Consider the following 21,199-nt stretch of genomic DNA (forward strand, 5'->3'; position numbering starts at 1 on the left):
CTCTCCACAATGTCGAATGCCGAGGGGTGAGCTGCTCTCTCTAGGATCCGAAAGCAGCCCCCTTGGTTCAGACATGTGGATCGGGGCCAGAGCAGTTACGATCGGATCCGAAGGACCAGTGTGCTCTGACCACGACGGAGCCGAAGACACACCGACTCCCTCAGATCCGAGGCTCAGATCACGGCCCCGAGAGCTCAGAATCGAAAAGGGACCAGACAGACTCTAGGGTGCAGTCGGCACCGAAGTAAGGATTACTGTCGGCACCGACCCCCCCCCCCCCCGACTCCGATGCTACCTGGATCCGCTAACTCCAAACTCCGATAGTGGGTCAGAGGAAGAGCAACAGGGGCAAAATATGGGGTCGAGCTCTCCCTCGGAGGGGGGGGCAAGAGCACTCCCATCTGCAGCTGAGCCTGAATAAATCGACGCATCATCTGGTCCATGTCCGCGTCAGACAAACTCCTAGTGGACCTAGATGAGGCCACCGAGGCTGGTTGGGAGGGCTGCCTCGACGACCTCGAGGGCGACCGGGTATCCTCCTCCGGGGAAAAACGTGGAGAACAGAGTCGGGAAGGGGAAGGCCCGGACGCCTTAGGGGAGGCTAGCTGCTTCGACGGCGGGGCTGAATCAGCCCGCCGTTTGTGGCTCCAATGCCTGTCACATTCCTTTTTCTCCCTTCTCCTGGAGTCCTTCTCCTCCTGGACCAAAGCGGGAGGTTGAGTCCTGGTCAGGGGAGCAGAGATAGAAAGTGGAGCAGCCGCAGCAGCGGCTGGTACCACTGAGGGGGAGGAGGATGAAGCCGAGTCTGGGGGCAAAAGTCCCGCCAGAATCAGCTTCGACCTCCTATCCCTCAAGGCCTTAGGGTTGAAAGCTGCACAAATAGTGCAGCCTGAAGAAATGTGATCTACCCCTAGGCAAATAACACACCGAGTGTGGCCATCCGCTGGGGACAGCTTATGCCTACACTCGGTACACTTAGAGAACACAGCTTTTGGGCCTTCAGACATCTTAACAGAAAAGGAAAGGGAGGCCCACGCTTACACACCTTCACACATGCAGAGGGGGGGGACTAGATAGGACTAACCGTATTAAAAATTTAACGAAAACTAATTTCAAAGGGGATAGAGAAAGTACACACTCACACAGATAAGAGACAGAAGAGTAGTAAAGAAAAGAGTTTTAAACTAGCTTCTACTCACAACCCTAACTAAGAGCTCGTTCTAAGGTGCTTTACTAGCCGCGGCAAATGAGATCTGAGGACTGGAGGGAGATAGCAGGGTGTTATGGGTAAGGGGGAGGAGCTAGGAGCTCGGATCTTTGGCTAAGAAAGCTGCCGGCTCGGATCCGATTCGGATCTGATACCCACAGGTTGCTGACCAAATTAAGTTAATTACTTCAGATAATCAGTTTTCAGAAAGGAATATTACTTACACGTGGGGAATGGAATGTGATTTGCAGCAGCGAAGATGTGTCGGGGGCAGAAGGGAAAGTATAACGAAGGAGGGCAGATTTTTGTAGAAATTTATGAAAATATTTGGCATGGAAGATGTGAATTCAGTAATAGGAGCTCGGAGTGAATTTACATAGTAGTACTCAAGATATAAAAGCTGGGATAGGCTAGACAGAATTTACATTTCACAGGAACAGGTGCACTTAATTAAAAGGCCTTGATACGTACCCAGTAACTATTTCAGATCACACAGGATAATTAAATAAAAATGAGACACTGGCACTTTCCCATCCCATCTGTTGAAAAGAGAGGAATTTACGGAATGGGTAGTGCAGATTATTCAGGAGCTGTAAGAGAGGATAGAAATAACTTCTGAAAATATAGCTAGGGAATGGGATAAAATTAAGGTGGAGTTTACAAATAGGGTGGAAATAAAAGAAAGGGAGATATGTTTAACAAGTAACAAGAATTATTTAGAGGGACTGACAAATGTTAAAGCATTGCAGAATAGAGGGAATCTCACAGAGCAAGAGGATCAACTGCAGATTGTTAAGCAGAAAATAAGGGATTGCCTCAAAAATTAACAGCAGCTTTGAAAGATTGCTGTTAAGCAGCAGTCTTTGATAATAACCCTACAGCACAAAAACTTAGCACGATAACTCAGGCAAAAAGTAGAAGGGGCCATCGCCGATCTTAGGGCACTTATAACAAGGAGGGTAGCAAAAGATCCTGGAGAGACATTAGAAATATTTTGGAAATCTGTATAAAGCAGAGAACTAAGGAAATCAAGAAAAGATACAAATGGAAATGTTTATGGAAGAATTAAGTATGCCAAGGTTAGAGGTAGATGAGGCTGAATTACTAATGGTTGGGATAGAAAGATGATGAATATTGTGATGCACAACCAGTCTACAGGAAAGTCCCCAGGAAGAGATAAGCTAGGAGAGAAAAATGACTGCTCAACACTATTATAAGAGACGTACCAACATCCTGGAAGAAAGCAGTGGTAGCTGTAAATACTTGGAGGGGGTTAAGATCCATCAGATCCAGCTTCATACAGGCCCACTTCAATACTAAACCATGATTGTAAAGTGTTCATGTCTATAATGACTAAAAGCAGGGCTTTTTTTGAGATGGTACGTGCCAGTACAGTGCACTGGCACTTCTGTTGCTGTGCTAGCAGGGGGAAGGGAAATTAATTTTCTTTAACAAAAATAAATAAATAAATAAATAAAAACAAATCTTACTTTTTTAAGGGCCAGAACACCCTTTGCGTCCAGTCGCACAGACGCCGAAGGTCTTCTGCGTCTGTGCGACTGATTGTTTACATCTTCTTTTTCCGAGCATGCGGAATTTGAATTCCTGAAGGCGGTTGGACTGCGGACTATGAACTGACAAGTGAGTGGTAAGTAGGTGTGCATGTGTTTAAAGGACAACTACGGGAAACCGCACAGGGTAACATTTTTCCTCCTCTTCCTAATGATCCCATCACTTCAAGAAGTCATTTGGTCAAACATTTTTTTCTTCCTTATTTGATGTCCTCAGTGAGCGCTTACCGGTACAGCTTGCCATTTATAACCAAAATGTATTCTCACACCTGCTGGATACTCGTGACAAGTCACCCATGGTTCACACTGTTGTTTACCCTGATTTCATCTGAACATGCCAACCTCTTCTGTTTTTGCCCAGTAACCACCCGCACCATAATTATTCACACCCCCATCTTCATTTCCATTCAATCATGGTCTTTTTTTTTTTTTTTTTTTTTTGCATAGAATCAAACCTTGACTCAAGCAGGAAGGTCTTTTTCATTTATCTGTTGCTGCACGCCCTTATTTAATTAACGGATTGTTTTGGTGCTGCAGACTTGTTGCATACTGAAGTTTTCATACATGAAAATCTGCAGTTTTTGTGGGGATATTTTTTTTTTACAAAACTATTAGATCTCGGAGTATTTTCTGGCACGTGCTGCCTTCTTTTACTGGGTGAGTTTACAGAAATGTGGTCCCATAATTCTTTTTGAGGCAGTGCAAGTGAGATCTGACCTTTGGTGTTGCTGAACATTTTTTTTTTATGAAGTTGAGTTAACCATGTGTTTTATTTAGAAACTGTACAAAGATGTAGCTAGTATAGCATTAATTTGTTGTGCATTCTGGTTTGGACTAGATGAGCAGATGCAGTCTACATGTTTTAGGCAAGCTGTAGTTGTACGAGTGTCAAATAATGAGAAGACTTTCGGCTGCAGTGTTGATATCTGATGACTGCTACAGTCTGATTTGAGCGTGTAAACTTTTCTGCATTGCTGTGTTTTGGAGGTGTCAACTCCGTATAAAGTGGAAGCAAAATTGATCAAATAAGCAAGCATTTTTAGCTATCTGGTTGATTCAATTGTATGTATACAGAATATGAATTTCTACACTTCTACTTGAATGCAATATCCTGGTAAACAGTGTGAAGGAGCATCTTTTTTTTCTGGAACAGTTTTGTTACATTTAAAAAAACAAATCTGTATGTCTACTGTAATGCTGATGTGAAGAACAAGCCTTTTTCCAATGATTTTATTGATGGTTACAAATGGGAGTTTACTTGCATATTAAATTTTTAAGTTACCATTAGTTTAACGGCAAAAAAGAATGATCTGTTGACAACACAGTAGAGTAATGGATCTGTTTGAGAATGTCTTTCCCTGGCAGCAGATGTCCTTGTGTTAATTCCTGTGCTAGTTTCTGACTCGCTACATATTAGTGTCTTTTTGTGGGCCCTTGTTGATTCCTTATACACTGCAATAGGACTATATTATTTGCATGCAAGGATGCAGTTTTATCTTGGTAAATGGAAAAAAATGAGTTTACTTGTAAGGATTAAAAACAGCGGCTAGTCAAGGAACCTTGAGGGATATTAGAGTATTTATATGATAGAGGAGATTTACCCACTGTTTTCATGAAATATTTAGGAAGAAACATAGCTTCTGGATTACTATATCCCCATATTTATTTTATTTTACATTTGTTGACCAGGCTAGTCTAGCTGGATACATGTCCATTTTCAGTGGAGGCCGGGGGAGAAAAGCTCCACTAGAGGATTCTATAAAGTGATACAAATATGTACGTAAAAGACATATTTAAAAATAATAATCATAGAGACCCATAATAGTGAATATATACCACATAAGAGAAAACAAATGACATGACCGTATCCTGTTAAACTGTCCAACGAATGCATATGCTCAGCCGCATCAGATGTCCTTGGTGGGTCAGTAAAAAATACATTGGCATTAAGATCTTCTTCAGGTTGCATATTAATCAGATTCTTAACCTGTGTGGCTGTTACAAGTCTTGTTATGGAAGCCGTATTTATCATTTAAAATAACCATATTTTCTAATGTGTTTGTATCATTTGTTTGCATAAGGTTTTCTAGTATTCATGATAGTGGGCAAATTACTGCAACTGTTTGGTAGTTGGTTGTGATTTGTGAGATTGTTTTTTTTTTTTTTAAATGTTGGAAACTGTGAAGCACGTTTCCAAGTTTTGGAGTTAGGTTAAATGCATTGTCTGATGGTTTATTGATAATGAGGTGCATATGTTTAAGGAATTTATTGTCCAAGGTTTGGAGCAGTTTTTGCGTATGCGCACGTTATCTGTCTTAGTAGTTTTTTTTTTAAATAAGTTTTTTCCATGCAATGACTTGTAGTATGAAGGGTAGTAGTTACATACTGAGGTTTGTTCATTTGCATCATTTGAGTAGACATTTATATTTTCCTACCTTTGCGGTACCTTAGTCAGAGAAATATTGCATATTAGGGTTTACAGTTCATAGTTTAGTACAGAGCTAACTGCCCTTGTGGGCCATTTTAAGCCTCGCCAATTACCCCACATAAGAATCAAACCCTGCACCTTGTATCAGTAAGGTAAACACCTTAACCATTTTGCCAACCTTGTTTTTGACAATGCTGAATTATTTTATGGAATCTTACATAAATCATAAGTTTTAACTTTTAGTTTTTGTAACTGTAGACTTCATCTCCCATTGCCTTCACTGCAAACAACTTTCTGGTTGAATGAACAGAAAGAACAAGCAAATAAAAAGATATTCATGTTTAGAAGTTTGTAATATGCACTTCTTGCTGCCATGAATTAGGTTACTTTCATAATTCAGACTATCAAAAGTAAAATGCTCAGATTAATTTACCTGGCCAGTCTCCACGAACACCATAGTGAATCTGTAGCAAGGGGGAACTAGATAAGAGCCATCATTTTTTTAAAATACTTCATTTGATTTACACCATCTTTTTAACTATCATCTGCAACTATTCTTTACCCCATCTTTCCAGAACTATCATAACTACATATTGTCATTTGCCATTATTCTATATTCCATCTTTCTATAACTACAAACTAAGCTTCTCTCCATCTGTCATCACACCCCTCTTTTTTCAAACAACCATTCTCTCTACACCTTCACAAACTAATTTATATTTTCTGTTTTACAAAAGTTTCCAATTATTAGATCTAACACGTCATATTCTACCTTATGAGTTACTCTCCCCCCTCTCCTAATTCTTTACCCTTACAACTTTACTACTTCGTTTCTTTTGCTCCCCCTAATATCCTTTAGTCTATGTACTGTACCCCTCATCTTCTTTACCTGCACATTTCCACACAAACCTAATTTGATTCTTTCCTAACACTGTATAACGTATTATAAGCTGAATATTACTAGCATCCTTGGGCAGATTACCGAAGCTGTCAGCTGGGTAAAAGGGCCATTTTAATGCTAGCACATGAATAAACATATTACTGTATAGATTACTTGGGTGATTCTTTCATTTTTAGTGCTTGTCCATGTTTGGACATATTACTGAAGCAGTCGCTTGGGGAAATGTTTCAGTTCGGTACATGTGCATACCTGGACATTTTACTGAAGGAGTCACTTGGTTCAAGGTTTCATTTTGGTGTTTGTGCATTCCTGGGATTGTAATAGCAGAAATCTGAGTGACCTTTTATGGTTGAAATTTTCTGAATTGGGCAGTTTTGGCATTATTGGTTCATATGCTTTGTTTCATTGCTTACTGGCTACAAATTTAAAACACACTAACAAGTGGTACTGTATTGTACAAGAGATATCACTATTATATATTATAATTTAATACAATCAGGAAGGTGAATCAAAGAGCTTTTGCATGGTCCTAAAGATGTGTTAAAGGGGCCTATTATCTGAAAACGGCCCAAAGGTCAACAATCTGCCACTGGACAGATCAATTTTCTTTGATGTGGGTTTCAATGCTGTTTCAATGAATGTGAGTTTCAGAGGCACAGAAGTTTTAATGCGAAATCTGTTTTCAATGCGGGATAGCATTGCTTTGTTTAGGAAATGTCTATCCGTGTTTGTGCTGTAAAATTTGAAATAAAAGTTTTAAATTAAATCCAAATATCTGTAATCACTGTAGAAGTAAAGCAGAAAAACAGTATGCATAGAGAGTTTTGAACAGTGTTTATGGCAACTGGGGAAAAATAATCAAGTAATGGAACATTAGAATGGCTGTGTGGTTGTGGTGGGGGCCTGAGTGTGTGTGTAGAGGGGGGGGGGTTGACCTGAACGCAACATATGCATACAGTCACCTTTTTGTTTAAAAAAAAAACACTAGCTAAAAGAATGGCAAAATTAATAGATATGGAATAATGTGGTTTTGTGGAGACGAGGCAAACATCTGACAATATCAAGAGAACACGGATGACCCAGAGGGAAGCAGAATGCAAGAAAATGCCATTGTTGCTGGTGGGTCTTGATGCAGAGAAAGCATTTGACAGAGTAAGCTGAGACTTTATGAGCAGGCAACGGAAGCATTTGCAATTCCCGAAAAAATTATAAGGTTGATTAGGAGGATATACGAGGGATTGGAGGCAAAAATTAAAGTGGGTGGGATCCTCCTGATCATTTCTGCTGAGGAGAGGAACCAGGCAGGGGTGCACCCTCTTTTCCCTTTGCCAAGGATTCGAAATATAACAGAAACAAAGAAAATAAGGAGCTCAGAAATGCTGGCTCTATCTGCAGACAATATTTTATACCTGACAAAACCATGAGGAGACATTCCAGTGTTATGGAACACTGAGGCAGTTTCAAATCTTTTCAGGATACAAAATTAATGAAGCTAAAGCAAAGGCAGTAAATTATGTACCCATGTATGAATTAGTTCAGCAATATGCATATTTATGGGACATGATAAAATGAAGTATTTAGGAGTACAGATTAAAATTAATTCTGGTGTGGCAGCTAAGGATTGTGGGAAGAGACTAAAAAGATGATACAAAAACTGAAAAAATTGAAGCTTTGTTATATGGATAGTAATATATAAGCAGTTAAAATGTTTTTAGTCCCATTACTCTTATACATAGGTCAGGCATATTTTTTTTTTATCAACCAGAGGAGAAGTTGTGGACAGCAATTAATGAAGACCTGAAGGCCTTTTTGGGAAGGGAAGATGGCAACAGTCAAGTAGGATAAGCGGATTCTTCCAGCAGAACAGGGCATACTGGGATTACCCCATTTGAGGGGGTATTTCAGAGATACACAGTTAAGACTCTTATACATAGCACCAGCAGAAAACTATAATTCAAAGTGGAAAGAGAGGATGATGAAAATGGGAGGGCTCAAGAACCAAGGAGAGACTGGGATTTTGGATGCAGGCTCTTAAGGAGAATAAGAATATTATTATTTCTATAAAGTGGCAGAAAATATCCTAGGAACTAATCAATCAGAAGAGGTTAGAAAGGATTGGGAAGAGAATGGATAAGCAATTCACAAACACTGGAAGGATATATGTATGTCTCCGAAATATGCAACAAAAATCAAGATTTAGGATTTTTGCTTGGAAAACTTTATATATAGGCATATTAATACCCCAAATAGACGCCAGGTGATTTTTCATCAGGTAGAAAGCAAATGCTAGAGGTGTGACTGCAAAGAAAGAGGTAATTGGGAACAAAATTTCTGCAAGTGTGGTGAGCTGGCAAACCTCAAGGATTTTCTGCAGGATGCAATGTCTGAGATCCTCGGTAGGCAGATTGGTGTGACGAAGGAGATTTTTCTGAGCCCTGATACAGAATTAGAATTGCCTAGACATGGTTAGGCCTTGCTATGTCTAATTATGGTAGCTGCCAAAAAAGCAATTACTAGAAATTGGAAATCAAAATCTAAACCATCAAAATCTAAACCATCTCTACTAGAAGTAGTGAATATAGTAACAGAGATAAAACTGGAGTTGAGATCTTTATAACTACATAGGAAAAAAAATGGGAATTGTGGGAAAAGCATATGCAGGGGAGGAATGAGGTTTAAAAGAAGGCAGAACTTAAATGGGCTATATAATATCTGACTGACTATGACTGGGTAGATTATAAGCAATATATAATGTCTGCAACTGGGAGCGTTGTCAATGGTTCGTGATATAAAATGCTTGCAACTAGGATTGTGTTGGTGTGGTTTGTTTTCATTCATATACATATTCATGCAGAATAGATGTACGATTGCCTATGTCATAGGTGATTGTTAAAGATATTTCTTGTTTAATAAAAAGGGCAGGAATTTAATAATTTATGTAATGTTGCTCAGGTTAGCAATATATGTTAAGCATAATGTTTGTGAACATGCACTTGTTAATACAGTTTGATTACATTTATATAAATTTAAATGTGTCTATGTCACAACTGATGATTCAATAAAGGTTTAAAAAAAATATCTGATCCTCTACTTATTTTGTGGGCAACACCCTGACCGAAAACAGACCAAGAGATGGCAGTTCTGCCCTCTCAAGAGGTCTCTTTCCCTGCCGACACTGAGAAGCATCCCCCTGGGGGGGGGGGGGGGGGGTCTAACCAACCCAAAGATGATGTTTTTTCCTTGCCTGCAGACACACTTGAACGTTCGAAGATATCATAGCTGAAACCATGGTAGCTGAAAAGACTACACCAGAGAATTCCTGAGAATAAAGTGAAGGGCCCGAGGAACAACAGCTGACATGTAAAGTTTCAATTACAAATGGCTAAGGTAGTAACTAAGCCAGTGGGTAGTGGCAAAGGCTCATTGTTGCTGTCTCTCTTCTTTTTAGGTACAAGGGAAAAGAGCAGACAGGACTGAAGTTAAGACTCCATGCTGCGGCTAAGGGACAAGGACAGAAAAAGACAGTAAGCAGTGCTGGAAAAAGTCAGTTAGAAAGAAAGCTGTCTCACAGATATTCACAAGCAGCACAGAAACAATTACTACCCACACACACTTCTTTTTATAGCACAAATATACAGAAAAATAACACACATTCCTATCAAAACTGCAGTTTACAAAAATGCACATTGCTGAAAAAAAATTGTAAGTTGTAACTGAGTGCAGACAAGTCCTAAATACGTATAAAATGATTTCTGCCCATTTAAACCACTTTGCAATCTTCAAATCCTGTCACAAAATCTGCATAAACAAATTCTTACCAAAAAAAGCTCACAAATCAAAAATTAATCCTTGCACTAAAAACAATGGTCCCTGGCAGGAAACTTCAGATATTGCGGGAAAAAAAAATACTAGGTTCTTTATGGGGGGTACACCACTTTTAGTCGCTAAATAAAGTAATATGTTCTTAAAAGGTCAAAAAATCTGTGTGGGAGGGTACCCTTGTATGGGTATACCTGCCAGGAATGAAGATACAGGTCCAAATGCTTATCAAGTGGAAATTCAAAGCTGCTTCCTCTTGAGGTGGCAAGTAAGTCCTGAAAATTTCTTCATTCTGACTGCCGCCCAGCAACTGGCAGTAAAAGTGAAGGTGCTGGAAGGAGCCAGAGCTTTATTAAATGTCATGGTTGTTGCACCTTAGGCAGGATACATCCCACATAGCCAAAAGGCTACTACAGCAATGAGAATTGCCATCGTACATACTACACTGAAACACAGGATCACTTTTCCTAAACCCTTGATTATATCTTCTCTAATTAAAGATCATGTTACGATCACCTTTAACATAAGATCAAAAGACAGGTCATAGATATATAATTTTATGACATCACCACTTAAAGCACTGATGCAATAAATGAGAGCTGATAGAAGATGTGATATTTCCGTCAACTACAACACCTCTCATCAGAATACCATTAATGAGGTACATAACTTCTGCATTCATGAACACAAACTTGGAAGTCCTAGCACTGTGGCTGACAAATACAGCCCTGAACATAATCCAGATAATCTAAGTTTGACAGCAATCACCACTGGTATCCCAAAGGGCACTTTACTGGAGTCAGTGCTTTTAAGACTATTCTCAAGAAACAGACCTACGAAATTATCTCTAGATAACCATATGCATATATGACTGCATAATTACTTTAACAAAATTTCAAAACCACCCAAGATGGTCTACAAAAAATACCCAGTTTGCTGCAGTGGTGGTAATGGTCTTGACTTTAATGTCACTAAATGTAACATTACAAGACTTAGCAAAAAAAAAAAAAAAAAAAAAAATACGATTACAAAACATGTAATGGCTAAATCATGACAAGGCAACATCACTGAATACCTAAGCAGAATAGCATAAGATAACTGAAAACACGTGTGTCTAATAAAATAAGGAAAGGATGCTCTGTATCCCATTTAATTGTTAAGGTCACGACTAGTCAACTCCAGCGACAAACTAAATCCACTTTATACCTCACTGATATAATAACTTACTGCATACCATGAGAGAGAACTTCTGCGCCTTCAAACTACCAACTCAAAACAACTTGAAAGTGAAAAATGCATTGCTAGAGAAATCAAATCTGGAAGCTAAGTCTATGCCTGAACACGAACACAAAATTGCTGGGGGTACAATAGATGACAACCTCAAATATAACCTCCACATGCGGAGCAATATAAAATCTCAAAAAAGTTAGGAATGCTATAAAGAGCCAAAAAATAGCTTGCTGCATTTCACCAGTCACTTTTGCCACTAAACAGCCAGTCCCCTCTCTATACATGGTTCTCCCATCTTGACCAAACTGAGGCCACCCTAAAATCTAAAGTAAAACAAAAATAATAATCACTGTTCAGCACTAGACTCTAAACTGGCTAAAATCCTCCCATCAACTAAATTTTAACAAACTTCTCTCACACAATTATATTTAGTCTCACTTTCTGTCCAGCTGTAAGTACAAGTCTCAGCCAGCAGCTCACAAATAGTCACATGTGAACTTCTGACAAAATTCTACTTGACAGCTATAAGCTTTAAAATAACTGTGGTTATACTCCCACTGTGTAGCGGAAGTCTGGAAGACAATCCCTGCATCATCAAGGTAACATGTAACATTTGTTTGTTTAAGCTGCAACAAAAATAATTCTTTTGACTCTTGGCTTTGCAACTGCTTCTCTTCTAGATAAAATTTCAGTTTCTGTTCCTCTAATTCCTATATACACCATATCTCTCCTTTACCTTGGTTTTATTTCTGTTACTCTTATTTCTGTTACTCTTAATCTTGCTTTTACTCACTTTTCCTGCCTCCATATCAACTCCACTTCATACCTTTAACAATTGTACTAACTCTCTCCTCCTGTTTATCCACGGTTTGAATTTTCCATTTTGATATTTAGACACAGCGGATAACATTGTTTCCCTAAAGCAAGAGGTTCCCCGAATCTATTCTCAGCTGGGGTTTCTTCTGTCTGGAGCCTGCATGCCCTCCTTGTGTTCGTGTGGCTTTACTCCAGGTGCTCCAGTTTCCTCCCACATTCCAAAGACATGCAGTAGCTGGACTAGACACTGAACTGACTATAGGTGTGACTGTGCAAGCATGCAGTGTAAACTTTGGTTCTAGATCATCACTGAAGTGACACCCCGACCCCATGTGCAAAAAGTGGGAAAAGGGGGTTGTGGGTGGACAGACTTGCTTTAAGAGTAGCAAACTAACTTGCGTGTCAGCATTTCAATGCTACGTGATCTTGTACTTATGTTTCAGTTATGGTATATTTATGCGTGTCAGCATTTCAATGCTACGTGATCTTGTACTTATCTTGTTTCAGTTATGGTATATTTATGCGTGATCTTGTACTTATATTGTTTCAGTTATGGTATATTAATGCGTGATCTTGTACTTATCTTGTTTCAGTTATGGTATATTTATACGTGAGCCTGTACTTATCTTGTTTCAGTTATGGTATATTTATGCGTGATCTTGTACTTATCTTGTTTCAGTTATGGTTTATTTACGTGATCCTGTACTTATCTTGTTTCAGTTATGGTATATTTATGCGTGATCTTGTACTTATCTTGTTTCAGTTATGGTTTATTTATGCATGATCCTGTACTTATCTTGTTTCAGTTATGGTACATTTATGCGTGATCTTGTACTTATCTTGTTTCAGTTATGGTACATTTATGCGTGATCTTGTACTTATCTCATTTCAGTTATGGTATATTTATGCGCGTCAGCATTTCAATGCTACGTGATCTTGTACTTATGTTTCAGTTATGGTATATTTATGCGTGTCAGCATGTCAATGCTACGTGATCTTGTACTTATCTTGTTTCAGTTATGGTATATTTATGCGTGATCTTGTACTTATATTGTTTCAGTTATGGTATATTAATGCGTGATCTTGTACTTATCTTGTTTCAGTTATGGTATATTTATACGTGATCTTGTACTTATCTTGTTTCAGTTATGGTATATTTATGCGTGATCTTGTACTTATCTTGTTTCAGTTATGGTACATTTATGCATGATCTTGTACTTATCTTGTTTCAGTTATGGTATATTTATACGTGATCTTGTACTTATCTTGTTTCAGTTATGGTATATTTATGCATGATCTTGTACTTATCTTGTTTCAGTTATGGTATATTTATGCGTGATCTTGTACTTATCTTGTTTCAGCTGTGGTATATTTATGCGTGATCTTGTACTTATCTTGTTTCAGTTATGGTATATTTATGCGTGATCTTGTACTTATCTTGTTTCAGTTATGGTATATTTATGCGTGATCTTGTACTTATCTTGTTTCAGTTATGGTATATTTATGCGTGATCTTGTACTTATCTTGTTTCAGTTATGGTATATTTATGCGTGATCTTGTACTTATCTTGTTTCAGTTATGGTATATTTATACGTGATCTTGTACTTATCTTGTTTCAGTTATGGTATATTTATGCGTGATCTTGTACTTATCTTGTTTCAGTTATGGTATATTTATGCGTGATCTTGTACTTATCTTGTTTCAGTTATGGTATATTTATGCGTGTCAGCATTTCAATGCTATGTGATCTTGAACTTATCTTGTTTCAGTTATGGTATATTTATGCGTGATCTTGTACTTATCTTGTTTCAGTTATGGTATATTTATCGTGATCTTGTACTTATCTTGTTTCAGTTATGGTATATTTATGCGTGATCTTGTACTTATCTTGTTTCAGTTATGGTATATTTATGCGTGATCTTGTACTTATCTTGTTTCAGTTATGGTATATTTATGCGTGATCTTGTACTTATCTTGTTTCAGTTATGGTATATTTATGCGTGATCTTGTACTTATCTTGTTTCAGTTATGGTACATTTATGCGTGATCTTGTACTTATCTTGTTTCAGTTATGGTACATTTATGCGTGATCTTGTACTTATCTTGTTTCAGTTATGGTACATTTATGCGTGATCTTGTACTTATCTTGTTTCAGTTATGGTATATTTATGAGTGTCAGCATTTCAATGCTACGTGATCTTGTACTTATGTTTCAGTTATGGTATATTTATGTGTGTCAGCATGTCAATGCTACGTGATCTTGTACTTATCTTGTTTCAGTTATGGTATATTTATGCGCGATCTTGTACTTATCTTGTTTCCATTATGGTATATTTATGCGTTATCTTGTACTTATCTTGTTTCCATTATGGTATATTTATGCGTTATCTTGTACTTATCTTGTTTCAGTTATGGTATATTTATGCGATTCATGTCATGACTATCGATCTATATGTTTACAGTATATGCTGTAATGCGTCAGTTTTTACCCGATTCATGTCATAAGTATCTATCTATATGTTTACAGTATATGCTGTAATGCGTCAGTTTTTACTCACGTAGATTTTGCGTTTTCATTTGTGGAGTCTTCCCGAGCCTCCACAGAAAAAGGATAAAATTATCCAGCCTGACTTTCCCAGTAAATGTCAATCAAAAAATAAACACTACCAAGGGAAGTGGCTAACAGATCAGTGAACTTAAAACTAAAAGCAAGCATCAACAATATTAAATAGTGTGAAGGAAGCCTTAACCTTTCACAATTATGGATAAGCTCCCCCTTACAATGTTAGATCATTTACTAAACACAATAAATGTTACCTTTAGATCATTTGGTGTCTTCTCTTCTGGCAGTTTGCGACACTTCTCTGGTTTACTGCTGTTGAGAGAACAAGCATTAATATTTTAAATAAAATTCCAGCAGAAAACAAAAGCAAAACTGAAGTGATTGACAACAGTGCCTGATTTACTCTTGGATTTTACCACAATTGTCCATCTTTTTGTCAGAATTTGTGGACTACTTGCTGCCGAGCTGACTTTATGCCACAACTGGTTTACAGCCTTGTTTTAGTCTCCTGTGGTTTATTTACTTACATCATTAAAAGTGCTTTAACTCTATTTTTTGTTTTTATTGTATTTGTACAATTCATTGCTTAACATATAGTGGGCCAATAAGCAAAACAGTCCAGCCACTGATCTTTACATCTTTTGGACCACAAATAAAGCATCTTGTTGTTAGACTGTGTGGTCAATTACAGAATCAACTGGATTGAAAAAAATACTGAAACTGAGAAACCAAAAAGCGCACATCCCAGAACACAATTTGGCAGATGTGCTCATATTTAAGTGAGTGACTGCATTTCACTACTGTAAAAGAAAATACATCCGAGAAAGCAACCAGCAGTATCTCCTGACATCGATTGTTATTGTTCTACACACAGCACTTGAAAGAGCCCACGGCTTTGGTATGCTGGCTGGACATTCACCTAGTCTTAACAAGATATCCCCACTCTAAGTAATACTGCAACAGTGATTAAGGAAGGAAATCTTACATTAACAGTGGACATCTGAATAGATGACCACTGCAATACTGCTCACTAATTACAGGTATACTGCAAAGGATACTGTACACCTGAAACATTACTAAAGTTGGGCCACCTTTTGCTTTGTGCTGGACTTGAAAGCTATGCACAACAGTACGTGCTAGTACACAAGGGACATATGAATACTAGACTGACTAAGAAAATTGCAGGAAGAGGACTTAAGTCAGTAGGGTAGGGATAGAAAAGGGTAGGTCCACCTCGGATAAAGAAAATAAGAAAAGAGAAGGAGGGAGGGTGCATATACTCAAACACTGATCTATTTCAACTACTACTCTTGTAGTATATGTCCATGTGGATAAAGATCCAGGTCATAGCCTGCTATAGGTCCCCAAACAAGTCCATTGACTCTCATTCCACGTTCCTACGCACCCTGGAATCTACCAAGGTCCAACCCAACACTCATACTAGCAGATTTCAACTACCCCTCCATCAACTGGGAAAACTTCTCCAGCACCAATACACTGGCACAACGCTTCCTCGAATTAGTCAATTCCAATGCCTTGGACCAGCTCATTCTGGCCCCCACTAGAGGAAGTAACATCCTTGACCTGGTTATTACTAACATGGGCGACTGTCGCTCTACACCAACAGTCAATCCCTCCCTGGTCAGATCTGACCATAAACTAAATCACCATGGAAATCCACATCTCACCCACACTGCCGGCAAAGGTAACCACCTTCAAAAACTTCTCCAAAGCTGACTTTGGGCTCCTAAAAACAGAGATGGTTAACTTCACGGCACCCATGCAATGGAAAATAGCTGCATGACTGCTGAATAGTACACCAATGCACTGTATGAACATGTACATAAATGCATGGAACTAGCCATACCCAACAGAACCAAGACACTCTCCTCCATAAAAAGGAAGCCAATCTGGAAGTCCCCTGCCACTAATAAACTCTACAACAGAAGGAAGAAACTGTTGCAGAAAAAGGAGAAGTCCCAAGACTGGACTTGTAACTGGCTTACAGACAGAACTCACACGGTAAGAATAGCACGCTCTAGGTCTGGACTCTAAGCAAGTCACAAGTGGTGTCCCACAAGGCACGGTCCTGGGACCCCTACTGCAGTTCGGCATATACTTCTCAGAAGTGCAGGCAAACACAGGAGGACTATGGCTAACCAAGTTTGCCGATGACTGCAAACTGGGAGCTGTAGTTGACTCTCTGGCTGACACGGACATTCTCCAAAAGGGCCTTACTGAGACGGACACCTGGTGTCAAAGTTATGGTCTCAAGCTAAATGCCAAAAAATGCAGTCATCCCATTTGGGAAAAACAAAACACCCATGAATTACCACATAGGTGGCAGCCCCCTTAATACAGAAGGGGTAATAAGAGATCTGGGGGACCCAGGTTAATCTCTCCTTTGACAATCATATTGCCAAAGTAGTTAGGAAATCCTTCTATGTAGCCCATCTAATTACTAAAGGGTTCACATCTAGAAATAAAGAGGTTATAGTGCCCCTCTACTCGTCACTCATCAGACCCATCAGAGTACAATGCCCCATTTGGGATGTACCTCACAAAACACTTCCAACAGCTGGAAAGACCACAAAAGTACCTCACCAAGAGGATTACTGGCCTCAAATATATGTCCTATGCAGCCCGACTGGAAAAACTCCAGCTGTACTGTCGCATATTGCTTACTCAGAGGTGATGTCTGCCTGACTTACAAACCCATGTCCAACTCAGAATTGATGGACATGTTCCACCTAAAGAAATCAAAGTCACTCGCTCTAGTGAGCTAAACCTCGCCACAACAATAAATAGAACATGCTGGAGGGATAGATTCCTGTCAGAGACTCCCCATGCTCTGGAACAAAATTCCTAACTACATTAGGCAGAGCCCCTCACTAACACTCAAAGAGAAACCTAGACGAGTGGATGGGTAACAGAAAATACACCCCTGGGATCACTTCACTGACCCTTCTTGACAGAGGCTCAGTTAATCAATGGGGTGGCAAAAGCTGGCACTCTAGCTAGGCTTATAAATGCTCTCGGGCAGATAGCCTAGTACCTACCTATGAACCTATGGAAAAACTCCATTATTACCCTCAACAAAAAGTTAAGATCCCTCATCATATCGTACAAAGCCAGCTATGAAGGCAGAATTGCGGCAGACACTAAAAACAATCGCAACTCATTCTATAGTTAAATAAAGAACCTCTACGGCAATACCCAGATTTGCTCTAAGTTAATGCACAATGGTATCTCCTATACGGAGCCAACAGATACTGGCAACATACTGGCCAACAGACTCAATGCCAACTTTACCCCTCTCTCCCCCCGTAAAAAATCAATCACAATACTGGAAGAATGCCAGGCACCCAGCATTACTGCACCACAGGTTAAAGCTGCATTGTCCAAGACCAAGAATGCCACTTCCATGGGACCCAATAATATCCCTGGCTGTGTTCTACATGAAATACAAAGCGAACTGGCACCACATGTGTGTGCCCTGTTCAGTCACAGCCTCGCCTCAGGCTTTGTCCCTACCAAATGGTGCAATGCTACAGACATCCCTATCCATAACGGGGGAGCGACTACAGACCCTGGGAATTATGGCCCCATTAGCCTGATGAGTCAGATATGTAAAGCTATGCAGTGCATCATCATGGACCTGATTAACAAAGATATAGGAAATCTCCACACTCTAGACCCCACGCAATCTGGCTTTGTGAAAGGGAAATCATGCCTGTTCAACCTGGTTGACTTCCTTGAGTCAGTCACCAGGGCTGTGGATGAAGGTAAGGCAGTGCACATTAGCCTACCTTGACCTGGCCGAGGTCTTTGATACCATTCCTCACTCGGGAATTATTGATAAACTCTCCAAACTAGCCATCAACCCCCTACATCACTAGGTGGGTTGCAAATTGGCTCACAGATAGAACCCACAGTGGGAAAGCAGCAAACTCCAAGTTAGAATACCGACCAGTCACGAATGGAGTCCCACAGGGATCGGTCCTGGGTCCTCTTCTGTTTGGCATCTACTTCTCAGATGTCCAGGCCAACACAGAAGGACTCTGGCTGACCAAGTTGGCTGAAGACTGCAAGCTGGGAGCCATAATTAACTCCCCAAGTGTGCAGACATCCCACAGAAAGGCCTCACTGAGACCAATGACTGGTGTTGAAACTATGGCCTTAAGCTTAATGCCTAAAATACATCATTATTCCCTTTGGGAAAAACTCGGTTCCTACTAATTACCACATTGATGGTAGCCCACTGAACACTGAAGGCATTATAAGAGATCTGGGGACACAGGTTGACAGCAACCTCTCGTTTGACCACCACATTGCCACTGTGGTCAGAAATTCCTATGTGGCACATCTCATTACCAAGGGCTTTGCATCCAGAAAGAAAGAGGTTATCATCTCTCTACTCTTCCCTCATTAGACCAATCATAGAATATAATGCCCCATTTGGCATGTACTTCACTAAACACCTGCAACAGCTGGAAAGGGCACAGACGTACCTCACGAAGAGGATCCTAGGCATTAAACACATGTCCTAATGGACAGACTCAAAAGACTCCAGCTATTCTCAGTCTCATATTGCCTACTTAGAAGCGATCTCTCCTCGACTTAAAAGCCGTGTCTGACACAGCTCTGTTAGAAACGCTACATCTAAAGACATCCCAATCTCTCGCACCACATGCTCCAGAGACCTCAACCTCATTGCCACAATGAACAGAACACACTGGAGGGGCAGGTTTCTCATCCAGAGACTGCTCATGCTCTGGAATAGATTTCCCATACATGTCGAGCAGAGCACCTCGCTGTCCCTCTTCAAGAGGGATCTTGATGAGTGGATGGGTAATAGAAAGTTCACCCCGGGGATCACTCCAGTGGCTCTACTTGATAGAGGCACTGGGAACCAACTTTTGGCGGCACAATGCCAGGGCACTTCTATAGGCTAGGCTTGTAAAGGATCCAGGGCCATTAACCTAGTACACACCTATGAACCTATGTGATCACTTCAGCAGTACAGCTCACTAATGGGAAGATCCCCAGAAATTCTATACAGACTGGAAGAAGGGCTGAGGTGAACGGTAATCTGGAATGCCTTGCAGATAACATATGGTGAACTGGTTCTGGCCCTTGAAATTTTTGCACTGCTTGGGACTACATTTAAAACAGCGAGTCCAAACCCTAGAAAAGGGACCTGAAGAGGCATCTCTAGCAGAATGAGCTCTGACCTGGTCTTGGAGGGATTTCTCATGAAAAGTGTGAAGAAAATCTAACTGGAGATATTGCATTTTGATACAAAAAAAAAAAAAAAAAAGAGAGAGGGGGAGAGACATCTTTTTGTCTTTGTGGAAACAGTTGATCAAATTTTCTAATTAGATTAGTTGTAAGTGGAATCAAGCTGTGCGCTCTGCCAGGGCCCTGTGGCCTAGAACTCCCCTGCCTGGGTGTTTCCAAGGACCACTGCTAGGCCTTTGTGATTAACGCTTCCTTTGAGGTCTTTCCCCACTAGGATTTCCTTTGCCTGCTTTTCGACTAAGAGGGAAAGAACCACTGTTTAGTGAGAAAATTCCTACTAAACCTAGAAGGTTGAACTCAGAGGAAGTCCTTGACAATATGCACAGATTTAGCTTCATTTTCAATCTGAGCACAGCCTCAGCTTTTAGTCTAAAGAGGAAGTCCTTATCCAGGGAAGTATACTGAAGGCTGGATTTGACGTGGTCTGTCAGTGTCTGTTCCCCAAGCCAAGCATGCCTTCTAATGATAGAAACAGATAATTCAACTCGGCCAGATGCTTTCATAACATCACAGCCACAGTGTAATGAGTGCCTAGTCACCTAGGAGCTGGAATGGCAAAGGTCTTAATTCCTTGGAAATGCTCTTCTCCTACGGTGAGAAAATCTTTTGTTTCATTTGATCTAAAATAGTCTGTCATATTTGATCAAATGAAAACGGCAGTAAAATGCCACCATGACTACGGTAGCAGAAGTGTAAACTTTTTTTTTTTAACCAAACCTATCAATGGCCTTGCTTTGTCAGCAGGTAAAGGGATTTTTGAACAGCTGGCTCTTACTCCCTTGGGTCCGGGGATGACAACCTCTGGATCAGCAGATGGATTTCTGAAGAGGTATTTATACGAGTCCTGCACCCTGTAAAAACGCTCTGATTTTCGAGGAGCTGGAGGTAGAAATCTGGATTCATTTAAGAATCCATAAAAACATCCTCTACAACATCCGATACAAAAGGAACAGCCAAAGGTTTGTGTTCTGGGAGGTCAAGAACTCCCTAACCCTCTCTTTAGTGTGTGGATATTCCCTGTGCCTTCCAGTGGAAACGTCTCATGAAATGGAGTATTTCCTCAAAATGAGAAGTTATGTACCTACCATAACGTTCCATGTTAGTTGTCTTCTCTCGCCTTCTTTCTTGCTTGATAGGTTCGGAGCCGATCCTCGGCTCCGACTCGGCACTTGCTAAGCTCGAGAGTCACTTTTACCAGCTCGAGGCAGCCCCATATCCCATGATGCAAGGCGGTAAGTACCCAGATCTCGTTTGATGACAAAAGGCAATAGCACCTAGCATAATAACTTCCCAAAGGAAGAAAGAAGGAGAGAAAAAAAACCTGAAGGATGGTAGAAGGACCAGCTTTGTAATTTGGAGGCAA

General features: G+C 40.0%; 1 protein-coding gene across 1 annotated transcript in view; it reads right to left on the minus strand.

Moving 5' to 3' along the window:
- Positions 1 to 21,199, minus strand: part of TDRD1 (tudor domain containing 1) — a 2,513,511-nt gene that overhangs the window by 2,431,606 nt on the left and 60,706 nt on the right. Inside the window, exon 3 of the mRNA XM_044055533.1 lies at positions 14,790 to 14,847. Coding sequence (XP_043911468.1) covers positions 14,790 to 14,847 — 58 coding nt within the window. The remainder of the gene's footprint in view (positions 1 to 14,789; positions 14,848 to 21,199) is intronic.

Source organism: Protopterus annectens, chromosome 14.part0 (assembly GCF_019279795.1).
Source record: "Protopterus annectens isolate FY-2018-M chromosome 14.part0, PAN1.0, whole genome shotgun sequence".
NCBI classification, from domain to species: Eukaryota; Metazoa; Chordata; order Ceratodontiformes; family Protopteridae; genus Protopterus; species Protopterus annectens.